The sequence below is a fragment of the Anser brachyrhynchus genome, assembly GCF_964034855.1.
Source record: "Anser brachyrhynchus genome assembly, chromosome: 1".
Lineage (NCBI taxonomy): Eukaryota > Metazoa > Chordata > Aves > Anseriformes > Anatidae > Anser > Anser brachyrhynchus.
The window spans coordinates 6502883-6520580 of NC_137694.1; the positions used below are offsets into that span (position 1 = coordinate 6502883).

Sequence of the window (17698 nt, forward strand, 5' to 3'; positions counted from 1 at the left end):
GTGGCACGCATCACAACCCCATTTAAAGTAAAACCCCACATTTTGAAAGTTGGAGCTTCTTCAAAACTTCAGAACTCTTGTCCAGTTTGGTCTATTGGTATCAGAATTGAAAAATATTGCATTAAATTAAAATAAATTCCTAAGTTGATAACAAACAGGCTTCTTACACAAACTTAAAAATTACTAGAAACTCCCCATTCCTATTAAGCAACTGCAATTTTAAGTATCCCTAGCAAAAGACTTCTCCTATATTCCATATTCTTCCAACCCTAAGGAAGAAAGACAAGTACAGTAAAATTTAAGGGAAGAGAAAGTAATAATAAGAGACAAAATGCAAGGGAAAAAAACCATAATATTCTGCTCCCTGATGAATGCAAGACTAATTGTAATGGACCAAGCGCCATAGTAACTAAATAGCAAAACAACAGATCCAAGTAAAAATAAACACTATGTAAAGGAAAACAATAATGTACCCTACAAATGGATGTAAAAATTAAATTCTGACTATTAATCAACATTTTTCAAGGACAGAAAATGGTACAAGAAACCAGGTACTAATACAAAACTGCACTTCTGACAGTAACTAACCAACTCAAAAAGAAAAAATCCTGCCTTACTCTCTCCTTCATCCCATCTTCCCCCTCCCATTTCACAGGGAGAAATGTTAGCTGCTACATGTATACATCTGCAGGCAAGAGAACCTTAGATCCGAGGTCCCCTATTACCCACCCAAAATGTAGGTTTCTGTGGTTTTTTTGTTTGCTTGTTTTTGCTGGTGGTGCTTTTGTTTTGTTGTTTGTGAGTTTGTTTGCTTGGTTTGGGGGGGGATGAGGGGGGTTAAAAATCTGTAATAATGTATTTTTGTATTCATTTAAGTTACAAACCTGGACATTGAGGACCCTTCTTGCAGCCCCAGCAGTAACTCGGGTTTCCAGACTACAGGAGTGAGAACGAGCAGCGCTTTCCCTCGTGTTTCCAGCAGCCAAGGAACAGCCTGTGACAGCCCAACAGCAGCCCGGCTCCTCCTGGTCAGGGGCTGAACCCCAACAGCCCACACTTGCACCCAGCTCTCACCCAGCTCAGCTCCTTCAGGCTGTTGCAGCCGAGTGAGGAATCACCAGGAGACGGTAACGTTCTGTTCTTGCCCCGGAGAAGAAAGCTTCTGTTGTTGAAGTTTGACTAAGAACCTGTATTTTGGTCTGTTTGCCTAATCCTGCACGGCTTCCAGTCCTGCTCAGCTACAAAACTGGAAACCAGTAAGGCCCGGCGTGTTTGAAAGTGAAGTGTCCATCCGCAAGCCACTGAGCTTCCAGCCCATGCAAAAACAGTCCAACGACTCGGTGTGAATGACCTTCGGGCTGACTCAAACTCACTGGTTCGACTTTACCCTGAAACGACCCAAAAACGCCCATTTTGATGCAGCACCTCACCTGGGAAAGGTAAAAACCACCGAGCACCTGCTTCTCCGTCAGGGTGGTACAAAGCGCCACCGCTCAGAGCGTTCTTCACACGTCTCACAGGAACGTGTAGGTACAAGGTACGTCACAGCGCTTATGTCTTAGCACCAACACAGTAAGTTGCTGCTTACAGCTGTGCCACAAACCTCAGCAATGCCTCCTCCTGCGCAGAGGTTAGCATACCGTTACCATCCTCTGTAATCCTGAAAAGGAGCTTTCTCCCTGCTTTGCTCCTTGACCCACCATCACTGCCTCCTCGACTGCACAGTGATCTGAACCCCCAAAGACTTGGGGCACATTCATTTGTTTTCCATTGCTTCCCTCAAATTCTTGCTTGTTTGCACATCACGCGTTCCCCTGCACGAAGCGCTGCCCTGGCACAAATTGCTGTCCGCAGGCACTACCAACAGCTGCTGTGCATCGGCGCATTCAAGGCGCATATCAGAGCAATAAACAAAACATTTTTTAAGTCTCTCGTCATGTCAGAAAGCCCCTTTAATACCAATGCTGTTTATTTTCCTTCGAGTCCATTCGCACAAACAATGAAACAAAAGCCATGACATACGCTTAATAGTATTTTGTTGTGGGTAGATGTTTAAAGGGAAAGAAAAACTTGGTAAATACCCACGCACAGATATTAGACCTGCACCACACACACAAAAAAGATTAAACTTTTATTATACTTTATTTTTTTGAATGTTATTTTAGGCAGTGAAAACAGAGTTAAATGGTTGAAGTTAGAAAAGCAATCCCTTTTACACTGCAACTACTTCCCAGGAAAAAATACCACCGTTAGTTAACTGAGCTACACTTCTTCCACCATTAAACATAATCACATACCTTAAGCATCGCAGGTATTAAAAATGCAAAGTTATCACTAATCAGATGTTAAAGAGAAGTAAAATAGTACATGGTATCTTCAAAAAGTAAAACAATTAAAGACCAGTATATAAAATAAAAGGACATTTTACCAGTTTGTAGATCGTGATTTTCTGCCCAGTCCTTGTAAAAGTCAGTTTTAGTCTTCATGAAGCAAATCTGTTTGTTTCTAGATCATATTTGGAATCACTGCATCAGAAAGTAACTGGGGAAAGTTCTCCTCCTCCTCTTGGAGCGACCATCGCATGTAACCGAGCTACTCGGCATTCCCTCTCTCTTTTTTTCAAGGCATGGCCCCTCTGCAGCTACACAAACCGCAGCTACTCAAACAAAGCTGCCGTTTGTTAGCAAGAAGTGTCATGCAGGCGACATACTAGTGTTATCCACTGCAGCCTACAGCCTGGCATTCCAGCTAATAATAAACAAGGGGATTTGAACAAACAGCCTCACAGGCCGCTGCTCCTGTAACACATCACTGTTATGCTCCTGGGGAAGAATTCTCCCTGGTATTTACCAAGAGCCACGTGAAAAGCATCTTATTTAAATAACTTGCTAGAAATGGGACTTAAAGTATCCCGTTCTTGGCTTATTTCTTAAGAAACCACGAAATGAAACCTTGTAAAAACATAGTTTAGATTTCTGTAACTGTTTGGCATTCCCTGCTGAGCGGATGGAATCTGACTTTTTGTTTCTTTAGAACTAGTTTATTGTTAAAGATAACTTGGGGATCTGAAATATCGAGGACGTTAGGAGCAGCTAAGAATGTTTTCCTCGATGAAATTCAAGATTTAACATTGTCAGAATCGCTCTGCTTTCTGACAGCTGGTGTACAGTCAACATCCTCAACATCTGACAAACAAATCTCCGTGTCAAATATTCACACACATGAAGCCGCTCTCCTACGTAGTTTTTAGTCTTACACAGAGGCTCTCTCTCTCAAGCAAAACATCAGCTGCTATGCAGTGGTTGCAGCCAGGAACCTGCCTAGAACGTCCAATTTCATTCCTTAACCTAAGCAAGTCAAGAGCATACACTGCCAAACCTGGCTTGAAAGGCTTGTGTGGGCTTCCAGCTCTTCGTGAAGCCAGCAGAAAGACAATCTCTGGGGTTGTTTCGCCTAGAGAAGGCTCAGGGGGATCTTATCCCCTGAGATACCTGAAGGGAGGGTGCAAAGAAGATGGAGCCAGGCTCTCTTCAGTGGTGCCCAGTGCGAGGACAAGAGGCAGTGGGCACAAACTGGAACACAAGAGGATCCATCTGACCACCAGGCAGCACTTCTGTGCTGTGGGGGTGACGGAGCAGTGGCACAGGCTGCCCAGGGAGGCTGTGGGGTCTCCTCCTTCGACATCATGGACCCACCTGGACGTGGTGCTGGGCACCCTGCTCAGGGTGGCCCTGCTGGAGCAGGGGTGGGACCAGACGGACCCGGAGGTCCCTTCCCACCTCAGCCACCCTGGCACTCTGACTTCTTTGCACCCTGAAAAGCGTTAAAATGCCAGGAACAGAAGATCTGATCAACTGCATAAAACCATTCCTTTTTTTTTCCCAAGGGACTGGAAAAAAAAAAAAAGTTCCTTCAATTGTTTCAATCTTCTTCCTCACATTGCCTCGCAGAGCACTAAGCCTGGAAATGAGCAACAGCTCCTTTGTCCTTCATCACCATTTACCCCTTACAGACCCTACCCAAACCCGAGCATCAATAATTTAGGCTGCCGATACAGTGTGAGCGTAGGCCGAGCCACTGCCCTACCTCTAAGCACGTTTCCCTCTAATGTGACATTTTCTTGCTGTTGACATCCCTACACAGCGGTAATCTTCTTGCTATGTAAGAATTGTCTTCCATTTTTCTCGCAATACAAGTAACAAACTGGTGTTGTAAAACCAACTAATGGTTCCTTATCTGGGCGTACATTTGTGAGGAAGGTGAAACGAACTTACACGCAATGAACAGAAGTGCTCAATCCAGGCTAACTCAACAAATACCTTAAAACAATTTTATGGTTTTTTGTTTGTTTTGTTGTGTTTTTTTTTAACAGCACTGGGACTCTTCTACCACACAGGACCCTTGGGAAGCTATAGGTTCAGAGCTGTATATTCTGATATTTTTCTTAAATTTTTAATTGGTTTTCAAGTTGAGTATGTATATTTTTGTGGATGTTTGAAAGACTTCCAGAGAAAAAAAAAGGGAACATTTTGTCTAAAAAGTTTTTCTTCTATTCAGAGGGGGAAAAAATCTAAAGATGAAGTAAAACTGTTTGCAAATCAATATACACAGCAATGCTTTGTACACGTAGAAAATCCAATGACAAAGAGCATTCTCCCCTTCCCCCCTTAAAGGTCAGCATTTCTTCAGAGTCCAACCAGTTGCTGTAGTTACACTGCATGAGGAGTTACAGGTAGAAGATATGAATGTAAAGATCGAACTTGCCTGAAGAAACATTATTGAACTCTCACCTTAATAAAAAGTCACGTTTCCTTACAGCAGAATACTTGCAGGTCTGTAGGATCCCCTACAAGATGCAGCACAGTCACCGACGGAAAATGGGCACTTTGGAAATTAGCAGAGTTAACTGCCACTGAAAGCTACCTCAAAGCAATTTGAAAGCAATCCCCAAAGGACTCAAAGCAAGAGCAAGGAAACCAAGGCAGGCCTGCTAAGTAATATTCCACAGAGGATGCCCGTGTCAAAAAATGAAATTAGAATTTTGGAGTTTGGTACATAATGCAAGGAACTGAAACACCCACTCTACTATCTGCAGTCTTCAAGCAGCAAATGACTAAAGGACTTACAGGAATTCTACTAACTTTAATCAACTATTGCAATATGTCTAGGACCATATTTTTTTAATAATAATACAGCCTTACTAATACTTACTAGTTAATAAGAGCACTGACAGAACAACATTTAAAATAAACTGGCAAGAAAATTAAATAAGAATATAATCTCAGCCACATCTCAGCCAGCTTATTCACAATTATTTTTACGTGTTTCACATAAATAAACACACCTTAAAATTAAGTCATCGTCACCAGCCATGCCCACAACTAACCCAGCTGGATGTTTGAAGTTGGAAGGCTCGTGTTAGCACCTCGATAGTCCATCGTACGGACGTTATCGCGAGGGTTACAAAGTGGAGTAGCAGGAGCTGGCAGGGTTCTGCTGCAATTCCACTTCACCAAGTGCTGTGCATGCAGTCACAAGCCACAGGATGATTAATTTATGGGAGGTTAACAATCAGGTGCAAAGCCAGAAGAAAGCATAATCGCTAATTTCTGACAAGCTCCGCGGAGAAGAGTACGGCCAGTTTTGAATGATCCTCCCCTCTTGGAAGAGGGGTGGGAACAAAACCAACACCAGCCACACTCCTGCCCAGGACTCTTGCCAATACAATCCCAAATATTTTATGGCAGCTTTTAATAGACATCATTTTAAAGGCTTGGGCTGGGTATAATTTGGGGCTTGCCAGTATGTGAAGACTGGTCTGACCTGTGCAACAACTAGGTAACGTCTAATGGCTCTGCTTGAGTCAGCTTTTGTTCCTCTTCCCAAGGGTGTAGCTGGTGCCTGGCCTTTTCAGGAGTTTATTACTATTTTTCTCTTTCCTTGCTGCTATGAAAAGACAGCACTACGACCATTAAGAAGAGGTCAATCACTTATACATTATTCTTTAAGGAGATGCAACCACTGAAAAAGCAACTAGAAAGATCCCATCTTTGTGGAAAAACAGGAGGTTCACTACTACATAGAAGGCATTTTACAGACTTCCAAAGATTAAATTTCCTGGAACTCCTCCTGTGGCTCCAGCCGACAGTGCTAGAACATGTCAGCTGTTTCATCCGCAACCCGTGCACATTACGCCCACACTCCCCTTCAAATTCGTGACCTTTCCCAGCACCAGTCCAAGTCTTCATAATTAATGGCTAAATATAATATTCTGCAAATCAGCTGCTGTATTAGATGGTAAGATGAGACACACGACCACAGGAGCAGTATCGTTGGACAGGAAATCAGGAATATTTCAGGAATTTTACCTACTGCCCAATGTAAGTCAAGTCATCCTTTCCACACAAGCACTTTTTCGGGTACCAGTTATGACTTGGTAAGCAAATTCATCTGAAAATGACAATTTTGGGATCCCTCGCACCTTAAGATAGAAGTGTGTTATTAGTGTAGATATAAGTCTCCAATCCCCAGAGGTTTTGCAAACTAAAATCCCCCTTCTGCACACCGATGCTGTTCACAGTTCCTTCAACCCCTACAGGTTAGTAAATACAACAGCTAAATGATCTTTCAGCAAGATCAAATGGAACAGTTCCCCACAGTTTCCTCTTCATTTTCCCAATGCCATACATCAGGGTGACATGTAAAAGTCATTTTTTCCCAGTAACATAAATCAAAATAACATTTTTAAAAAATTAACTGAAATTTTCTGACAAATTCCAACATAATTTTGAATTTCCTGTACTGTACATTTCAATCAGTAGTAGACCGTGAACATTTTAACAGCGCTAAGATTTGCAGTATCAATTTAAAGAGAAAAATGGTCGTAATATTTTAGATTCTGACACAAGCCAGAACATTTCCCACAAAGAGTTATGCTTACCACATTAGCAGACTTAAATATAAGTAGTCAGATGCCATACTGCACTAATTATGTTGTCTCTTGATTAATCATTTTTATCTCAACATTAGTCAAAATTAATGGAGCAAACAAAAATGCTATTTTAAAATTCATCCTTAATGATGTGATGTCTATTCCCAGCTTAAAGCATCACCAAAGCCATGCTCAGGCGTGGAGTGGAAGAAATTTTCAGAAGCAGCTCTTTGTTTGCAGGGAAGCCGTGCTTCCTAGCTTTTGTAGAAGGCAGTGATCTATATTTGTATCATCTTGTCATCTAAAATGTAAAGTTTTGTTTGTCTACATAGAGAATCTTTGAATAGATTCAAGAAAGCTGAGAAGTTACAATATTACTGGTAGAATTGCGTCCCAGCTTCTACTTACCCAAGTGTACACATAAAGTCTTTTTCTCCCTTCTACTGGAGTGGAGATCAGAGGGTACCCAGTCATCAGCCTTTCTCCAAAAGGAGGTGATACCAAGCCTTCAGCCTCTGGCCACTCTTGAACTTCAGCCTCCTGCATACGGTTCATCTTTGAGCAGATAAACACTTCAACCATGGTAATACTCTACAGCTACAAACAGCATCCTCTGAGGAAATCCTACAAGAAGTCCAAACGGCACAAAGAAGCTTCTACGACATTAAACCTACTCTTAATGACTCAAAGATAAGTTTGAATAAGACTACAGAAGGACATCAAGTCAAATTTCACAGAATCACAGAATTGTAAGGGTTGGAAGAGACCTCAAGAGATCATCGGGTCCAACCCCTCACTTGATACCTGCTTGCTTACATCAGTCATGTCTACACAGCCCAAAGGAGACTTGGAAAAATCGGAGTGATCAGCTACTTAAAATATCTCTCATTTGCTTTATTAAATTTAAATTGCAACTTGGTAGAGAAAGGAAAAGACTAGAATGCCTTCTGAACATTTGAAATTACTTTAAGTAATGTGTTTGGTTGTGGGTTTTTATGTTTATAAGGTGGTATAGGAAGGACCAGAGGAATAAGAGGCAGTCAGGTGAAGGGTAAACTAGTTTGTTCAGCAGCAGCAGTAATTGGGGAAAAAAACACCAGCAAGTTTCTTCATCCCCACCATGAGAAAAGGAAGTCAGCGATGGGCAGCCAGTTTCTGTTGTTTTTAGTTTCACTTCTTCAGGACTGGTAAACAAAACAAACTAAACAGTCGTGGAATTTCCCATTCGAGACCAGAACGAAGGCTCGAAGGCTGCCTTGTACTCCCTGTCCCAGCCTCCAGCTCCGGGGAAACACAGCGGAGCAGTTGCAATAAAGCCCGAGCTGCACACCTACCAGATTTAAATCAGATTACATCGATATTTGACAACACTAGTACAAGTTTGTTTGGATCCATTTAGTTTGCATCAGCTAAAATATTTATTAAACCACTTCAGTTTAGTTAAATCAGCACTAAGGGAAAGAGATTAATCTCTCAAACTTTGTAGCTGTTTATCCACAAAATGTAGTGCCAGTAAAATAAACCTTCTGGATGCATCCCATCCATCACTTTTGTTTCAATTCAGTTTTGAGGCTTTTTTTGCTAGAGGCAACAACTGATTAGTTTTTATCTTGACTCTATCCCTGTACCTTAGCACAGCCTGGCAAAGCAGCGTTGGGTTTTTTTCCCCCCTCGGCATGGGGAGAGGGGACACGTCAGTTAAGCACAGACGATGGTGAGGTCCAATGTCACCGAGAGGCAAGCACAACGCTGCAGTAGTAGAGGAACACAAAACAGAAGTGAAAAGGCTCCTGTTTGAGTATTTGATTTTAAAGAACAACACAGGTTAATCTGAACAGAATTCTCCAGAGATTATAATCCTCACTCCTACTCCTTCAAGCAAGTACCACGGATCCCCGAGAGATGTACCACTTGGTTCGTTCTTCAGATGCTCTGAAAACAGTTTACAAACATCCTGTGTTCACTTCAGAAGTCAATTATTAATGTATTCTGCTGCAGCACAGAAACAATGACTTCAGTAACCAGAACACTAACAGGTATATGCTCATACCTTCCTACTAGTTTCTAGGAAGATAACTAACAGTGATGTACCTTAATGTCACTTGTAAACTTACCAACAACTTTTCAGTGCTACTTCTCTCAAAGTCAGCATTTTTATTTCAGGACTAATCCGAGATGAAGAGCTACAAACACGCTGCAAAGACCTTAAGAAGTTTGTGTTATAACTCAAAACCACATGAGATTAATTCTAGTCTGGGCCTTGCACACATTAAGCACAGAATCGATTTATCTGTTAATGCTCAAGTCAATGATGCAGTAAACCTACTAATGAAGATCCACTTCTTACCAGTATGCTCTGTTAAAAAAACAAGCACAAAAATGTGACCATTTGTCATAGCCTCTTGTAACTCAGAAGAAAGTTAAAAGGATTTTTGAACTCAGTACAGAGCAGAAAGCCTGCTTGGTGCAATCCCAGCACTGACACCAACAAACACCTGGGCAATACCTGCTGCAATTTGCAAGGATCAGTTCTGTGACAAGATATAAACAAAGCCTTCTGCAGCTTTCAGCCCTGCTCAGTAACCTACTTCATTCCAACCAGATTGTTCTCAACCTCAGCACATTTCATATCCATCACAGAACCAAAATCCACGGTAAATTCTTACCAGGCAAAATCCTCCCCAAGAAGGGCAGACACCAGCAATCGTCTCTGTTACAGATAAGGGGAGCAGTGTCTGTATTCAGTGGCTGAGGTCTAAGCACAGATCCATCCACTGTCTACACCATGCGTACGTGTACAAGCAGTTAGGATTATCCAGCACTTTAGGGAGGGTTCAACCTCTCGTTTATGCAGCCTGGAGAGATCACAAGAGGGCTGAGTGGTGACCTGGACGTCAGTGCAACTATATCCAAGAAGATAGCTGAGGTCTAACTACAGCCAGAAGCTGCAGATAAGAAAACAAATTGGTCGGACCACACTGTGTGCCTAAACTGCCTTTAAAGTTCCCATTTTGATGCACAGACTTAGCCGCAGAAGTCACACAGGGCCACCTCCCTCAGCCTTAACACTCATCCTAAAACTCACCAACTTCACACGAAAGTTCAAGTCTGCAATTTTCACTAGCAAAGTTAAATCTAAACCAACTTGTGGGTGCGTGGTTAAAAAATATATTCCTTCCAGATTTTGGTTCCCTCTTTCTTTACCACTAAAGGCACTTCTTCAGTACACGTTAAAATCCAACATTTGTTACTCTAAAGACAGGTGATGTACCCCCTTAAAACAGGGCACTGTGATACAAAAAGCCAAGGCATTAACACTGTAAAAGTATTCCCAAAAGATCTACATATAGGGTAGGAAACAAGGAGGCTGAATGTAACAAATGTTGTTTTCATTACAGAATTTTGGAAGGATTAAGAGTTGTCACTCCAGTGGCCTCAAACCTGATGCAAATCCAGTAGCTTTTCATCAACTGTTCCCTCTTCAGCAGAAGTACAGTTGTCATTTGCCATCACGTAAAGAAGTCAGAATGGGGGAAAATTACCCAATGTTTCAAAAAATATTCTAAAAGAGAAGAAATTGTTAAATCTAATGGCAAACTTTTTGCTATTATAGCAAGTTCCCAGAAGAATTTACAAAGAACGCAGCCTAACCTCAGGCTGGGAAGAGAGAGAAAAAAATTTTAACTTAAATTTATTTTAATAGAAACCACACGAAACATGACAACTTTTGGTGTGTGCTATTGACAAGCACCAACTTTATTTAGAGTTTCAAAATTTAGTTCAGTTTCTCCTTCTGTGTCTCCGTTTCTTCCCCGGCGTAGCAGAAAACCCTGCCCACTGCAGATACACCACACACACTCTATTTGCCAACAGGAGCTGTTTTGAAAGAGCACAAACCTAAAAATTGACACAAGGACCAACAGTTCCCATTATTTTGATACGTACTATAAAAATACAGAAATAATAAAAGCATCCAAGAACACTTTGTACCAAAAGGTACAAAAGGTTGGTTGATCCCAGGGTAACATCCAAGCCAGCTCACGCACTGTAGGCAGGTTTTTCTGAGAAATGAATCAGATGCTCGTCCTGGGGAAGTTCTCTCCTATTAAAGCAGCACCACAACCAGCTGGTGTTCTTCGGGTGCTCCTGAGCCCAGGTGGTGGCTCACCGGATCACAGACTCAAACACAAACTGAGCAATGTTTTTTTCAGGTAGGTAAACCTATCTTTTAGGACATGCCAGATGAGCGTGTGGATTTGTCACCTACTTAATCAGGTTTTAGTAAGTCAGAAGTCTGTGGTGGGAGCTTAATAAAACGCTACTACTGCTCTGAGCAGTCCAAATCTATTCCGAAGCTGCAGATGCAAGTGAAAGCTGTAAGACACAGCCAGAGCAGGCGGAATTTCAGGGCAGGGGGAAGCACAGGCTAACCGCTGCGGCTCAGCTCAGACACCACAACCTGCGCGCCGACCCAGAGCAGCCAGGCGATGATGACCCGTACAGCTGCTCTCCGGCAACGTAACACCTCTTGAGGCTGGAAAAGCGGAAGAGTGACAATGTCAAAGTCGTGCCTAATGAGAAGCACAAACGTGAACGCGACGACAGGAGGATGCGGAAGGGGTGGGGGAGGAAGCGTGACGCATGATTTAGGGAAGGGCAGTTCAAGAGGATGAGGTACAGAACGCGCTGAGCTGTCAAGCTGAGGTATGCAGGGGTCATCGTCACTAAGGGATAAGGGAATTAAGCTAACAGAAAGGGATTTTAAAACTATGCTGTGCATTGCAGGTATTTTAATGCACAAAACTACAGGTAAGCAACCCCAAAATTACATTAAATAAATGAACAAATTACAGAGTTGTTCCGAGTTTCTGCTACCTTGTTACACAAGGAATTCCATCCCATTTGAGTACCAATTTTCCTATTACCTTGCATTTGTTTTCCTCCTTCATATCTGTACATTAGATCAGCAGTGTCTTATAGCCCCCTGCTGAAAAGAGTGCTGAAATAGAAGAAAGAAATCAAAAGCCTAAAGGGAAACTCATTGAAATTTCCTTTCTGTGACTATAAAGGCAAAGTAACTGCACAGGTTTAGTAAAAAAGACATAGGACATGTGAGGTTGTTCCAGAAGCTGGTGCCAATGGGTCGATGTGGGAACAGCTTTCTGAATGACACAAGTCCCACAACAGCACAGAAAAGCAGAGCTGAAGCCCTCACAACTGAGACTGCAGTCACTTCAGGGCAAATTTAATATTCTTACACTTTAGAAGTAAATATTTCTCAGTGAAATTGGCATGCCATTACTACTTGAACACCACACAGTTCACTGATACACATCATTTAGCTATCAGTATTTGAAGTTCAACCCTAGATGTCCCAGCCATGTAAACAGAATCCCAAACAGAGGAAGCCTTTCCCACAGGCATCCAGGATTTAACACAAACTTTAACTGAAGCAGTTCTCAGATTTGTGTCATAATGAAGAATTATGAATGTCTCATAATGCTCTGGAAACACTCCTCTGCAGTTGTTTCAATTGTGGAAAAGATCACTCATATTAATACAAGAGAATAGAAATTATTTAAAATCATAGTAGCAACTCTGTAACATATTCATATTAAAATAAATTATTCTATTTGCCTTTTTTAAAATTTTAATTGGAAACAAATGTTTTCCTTCTAATAAGAAATCTATAAACTCAAGTGATGAAAGCTGTGTGACAGATAAAAGACAGGCAAAAAGAGGTAAAGGAGGGGAAGCTCATGCAAAACACTGCAGCAAAGTCGTACGAAATTAAGAGGGGATCAGAAACTGCCAAGAATGGCAGTTTAGTCAGAAATACAACACCCAAATCAAATAGCTATTAAATAACAACCCTACAGCAGGAGGATTGTTTAAGATATGTCAAATAAATATTGGTTCCCGTGTCCATCTGTGAGTGCTGCCCCCCACAAAAAACACAACACTACACATTGCAAGCGTATCTCCATTAATCCCTATTCAGCCATCTCTTCTGAAACCTTCCCACATCGTGTCCTTCCCATGGCTAGGATGCAATTGCATTGCAGTTGGATTTTCTTCATGTCGCTAATGACTTCAATATTCTACCACTTACCAGCTAAAATCGTTCAAGTATCAGCTGGCATGCCAATAAATACTATTCCCAACTACCATCCTGTAGCTGAAACGTTAAGAAGTTTGCTGGAAAAGCCTATTCATTTATTTAAATGTGAAAAGATTATATGGAGTAGAGCATTAAGGGAGCACAAAGGAAAATTTAGGAGGGCATCATTCAGGCATCCTGTCCTGTATTTACAGCACTTGTTGAACGTGTCATCGCTCTTCTTCTTCGGCTCTGCTGGAAGTTACTGCGCTGCGTTGTGGTGGTGAACAGGATCACGTGCATGCAGAGTGATCCACAAGAACAGAACTGGCAGAGGAGTTCACACCAGCATCCCGGGCAGTTTAATGGAACTTGGGCCAGAGAGACCTCGCAGGAACACATTTGCAGTGTTTGAGTTTGTCCACGTCCTCTGTGGGTTAACCTCGGTCGTTGCCAGACAGCCACCAAGTTGCTCTCTCACTCCCACTCAGCAGGACAGGGGAGAAAAGGAGATGAGGAAGCTCCTGGGTTGGGATAATGGGAGGTCGCTCACCAGCTGCAGTCACAGGTGAAACAGAATGAACTTGTGGAAGACTGATTTGATTTATTGCCAATTAAGAATAGAGTCAGATGGTAAGAAACAGAGAGAAAACTAGAACAGCTTGCACCAGCCTGCCTGTCTTCCAGGCTCAACTGCACTCCCTTGGCCTTCACTCTTCTGCCACCTCCTCCTTCCCCAGCACCCCAAGCAGAGCCGTGGGGATGGAGAAGGGAGGTTGTGGTCAGGCCGTAACAGTTCCTCTCTGCTGCTCCTTCCTCCTCACACCCTTCCCCTGCTCCAGCATGGGTCCTTCCCACAGGCAGCAGCTCTTCAAGAACTGCTCCCACACGGCTCCGTCCCACGGGGTCCATCCCCCAGGAGCAAACTGCTCCAGCACGGGTCCCCCACGGGCAGCAGCTCCCCCCAGCCCCCCTGCTCCTGCTTGGGCTCCTCCCCACGGGCTGCAGCTCCGGCCCGGGGCCTGCTCCTGCGGGGGCTCTCCGTGGGCCGCAGCCTCCTCCAGGCCACATCCACCTGCTCCACCGGGGGCTCCTCCACGGGCTGCAGCGTGGAGATCTGCTCCGTGTGGGACCCATGGGTGCAGGGGGACAGCCTGCTCCACCAGGGGCCTCTCCACAGGCCGCAGGGGAACTTGTGCTGCGTGCCTGGAGCACCTCCTGCCCTCCTGCTGCACTCACCTTTGTGAGACACAACCTTGTGGACACATTATTCTCACTCCTCTCTCAGCTGCCACACAGCTTTTTTTTTTTTTTTACCCTTTTCCTAAATACTTTACCACAGAGGCACCAACAGTGTTGCTGATGGACTCAGCTACATCAAGCATGGGACATGTTTTGGGGCTGGCTGAAGTTGGCCACATCTGACACAGGCCAGCCCCTGGTCTCTTCTCACAGAGGCCACCCTTGCAGACTGCCACTCTCAAAACCTTGCCACACAAACCCAGCTGGACATTTTCCCATGAATTTAGCACTTGAGAGTCAGAGAATATGCAACCATGAGTCATACACATCAGTCTTTAATATTTGAATGCACAATTTCTAGATCCCCTTTCTGCCTGTGAGACATCAGCCCTGTTAGAACTTCTGCGTATTCCTAAAACACTTGCTACAATAGTCTACCCAGTGTCAAGATCATAAATCTGGGGTAGAAGGCAACTTATGTTCCATGCAATTCACAGAATCACAGAATTGTAGGGGTTGGAAGGGACCTCGAGAGATCATCGGGTCCAACCCCCCTGCCAAAGCAGGTTCCCCAGAGCAGGCTGCCCAGGTAGGCGTCCAGACGGGCCTTGAACGTCTCCAGAGAAGGAGACTCCACAACCTCCCTGGGCAGCCTGTCCCAGGGCTCCGTCACCCTCACCGTGAAGAAGTTCTTTCGCATGTTGGGGCGGAACTTCCTGGGCTCCATTTTGTGGCCATTGCCCCTTGTCCTGTCCCCACAGACCACTGAAAAGAGGTTGGCCAAATCCCTCTGTCTCCCACAATTCTATAACTGAATTTTAGTTTAGGCCAGAAGGGTGCTTTTGGAGCAAACCTCCAGATCATCTCTGTCTTTATTTACTGTTCTTCAGTTTGGGCTGGGAAGCAACAAGGGAGCGTGCAAACTGGGCTTCTTCCAAACTAAACTAACCTGCAAGATGCACTCCTAACTCCACCTCACGCTGCGCCCAAGGAGCAAGGACAGGGTTTGCGCTGGCCAGGAAAAAGAAGCGAAACACAGTGGGGTGTCAGGCCACCGTCCCTTTTCTTTTCTAGGTCCATCAGCACTGGGCCGTGCCACTTGCTAACAAGGACACAGTCTGCAGGCCACTGTTGTGTTAAACACGCAGCCCGACCCCAGCACAGCCCCTCTCCCTTTGATTTGCCTAAGCGTATTTGCTCGTTTTTCCCTTTAGAGCCTATCTGGACTATTTATAGAAGGGCTTTACATTCTTATTAGTTCCCAGACAATGATTTTTAATACTTTCCATCACCATGAATATTCTTCTCTGAAGCTTAATACATAATGTAAAACAGGCAATTATCACGGCGCGGTTTAGAAGGTCATTGCCATGCCCATAAGCTAAATAGCAATGCAAACGTCAATCTGGGGAGCTTCTGCAAGTTTTGTGCATAGATGTGGCCGGCTCCAAACTAACATTCATTCCACCTGTTTTAAAACCTAACCACGGTACTAATTCATAGCACAGCAGTGACAGAAACAGCTTTAATGATCCACATTCCTTTGATTTGTAGAAAAGGCTCCACACAACTGTCTGCGAACGTTACATTTTCCTTTCACTGAGATGAGACACGGCAGCTCCAGGACTTGATGCAGCTGCAGCAGAGATGAGGAAGTTTTTCAATACACGTTGAAGTCTTTTCAATGTACAGCTGTCGTGACAAAAAGGGAAGAGTTGGTGGTTTTCTGTGTGGTTTTTTTTTTCCTGATTTTTGGGTTTTTCTTTTTGGAAGGAGAAAAATTAGGATGCAGAGCAACAGCACTGCCATTTTCCCTCTCACACAGAGGAATACAACACCTGAAACCAACAGCGCATCACACACCGGGGAGCCCTGGAAGCATCCCCAAAAAATGCCCAGCATTTGAAAAGCTCTTTCTAAATGATGAATTGTTTTGCCAACCCAAACAGCGATGGCTTCAAATGAAATAGAAAATATTTATCTATGAAAGATCACAGCATCTTCATGTTACCAAAGTCCTTTCGTTAGTACAAACAGTAATTCCTTTCTATCAAAAAAATAAGGTCTTGGATTGAGGCTACTCCTCAACATTCCACTTGAGACCTGTGAACTGTACTATAAATATTTCCTTCAGAATACTGCTTTTTGCAACCCAAATCCATGAATCCATGAATCAAAATTATTAAACTTAAAATTTTAAATGATATATTTCTTAAAAAAACAAGCCTGAAACTTAGCCTTAACCTCTGGAAAATACCACTGACAAAAGGGCACATAAAAATGGCACGGAAAAGAATGCCTTTTAGTCAAAATATTTTGGGGAACATCTAACACATAGCAGACAGAGTGAAATTTGCCTATTCATATGCTCAGGTCCCCCCCTCCTAGTGCTTACACATTAATTTTGCCTGGTACATTGGATGAGACTTTTATTTTTAAAAATAAATATAAGAACAATAAGGGGAAAAAACACATTCCTCCCTTGAATCTCCAGGGAGTAAAAATATTTGCCAGTCAATAAATGCAACAAATTTTGCGCAACCTGATTAATCTATAGGTTACGGGCCGCTATCACTTGCTTCCAAAGAAATTATGGAGAGAAAGATGCCATTTTAAGCACCTCATGTTCAGCTGTAACTGGTGGCTGCGTTAGTGCAAGGTGATAATGATATCACAGGTATCTCAGATATCACAGATATCTCTAAGATAAGAATGCTGAGGAAAAAACATTTGATTTTGATATTCTTAAATAGAAATCTATTTTACAATGAAGAATCAAAACAAAGAAATAGAGATTTCTTTTTCTACCATCCCATTTATATTTCATTAAAACATGCATTAGACTACTGTCACAGAGTGGAGATCCTCTGCTGATGTGCAGTAGGGATGGAGCATCTACATTTCAATAATGTAACTTCTGAAAGCAAAACGATGCCCTATGAAGAATGAGAAAGGGTTGTGGTTAAAAAACACAGTGGGAAGGGAAGGAGAAACACCCACTACTGCACAGAACTTTATCTCCCCAGGGACAACTGGTTTCAGCTTCCTGCATCATGATCATACCTCCTTTAAAAGCTGCACAACCCCCAAAGCCGACAAAATACTGTGAAGGCAAAATTTAATCCTATACAAGTCTGAAGTAACTCTTGTAAATTTATTGCTTAAGCTGCAAATTCATCAAAAAGCATACACTTGAGCCACTTCCAAGTGGCAGCAGAAAACACCTGCAATCCAGCGGAGATACTGCAGTAATATTTGGCAAACAGGAATATAGGAGGACTCTACAAGCTGAATATCAATGAGCTTCTCCATATGGACAGAGTCTGTTCACAAGGGCTGCAGTTAGCGAGCCCGTGCTCGTTTTAAAATGAAGCCCACGTGCGTGCAGGGAGCCCTCGTAGCTGACAGGCTGCAAGATTTATATT

General features: G+C 43.0%; 1 protein-coding gene across 6 annotated transcripts in view; it reads right to left on the reverse strand.

Moving 5' to 3' along the window:
* USP6NL (USP6 N-terminal like) overlaps nt 1-17698 on the reverse strand; it is a 118156-nt gene that overhangs the window by 64595 nt on the left and 35863 nt on the right. Inside the window, exon 3 of one of the 6 annotated variants that reach the window (XM_080580894.1) lies at nt 2429-11465. The exons of the other annotated variants lie outside the window; for them this stretch is intronic. Within the exon in view, the coding sequence (XP_080437020.1) occupies nt 2429-2486 (58 nt within the window). The 5' untranslated portion in view covers nt 2487-11465. The remainder of the gene's footprint in view (nt 1-2428; nt 11466-17698) is intronic. 6 annotated transcript variants of the gene reach the window in all.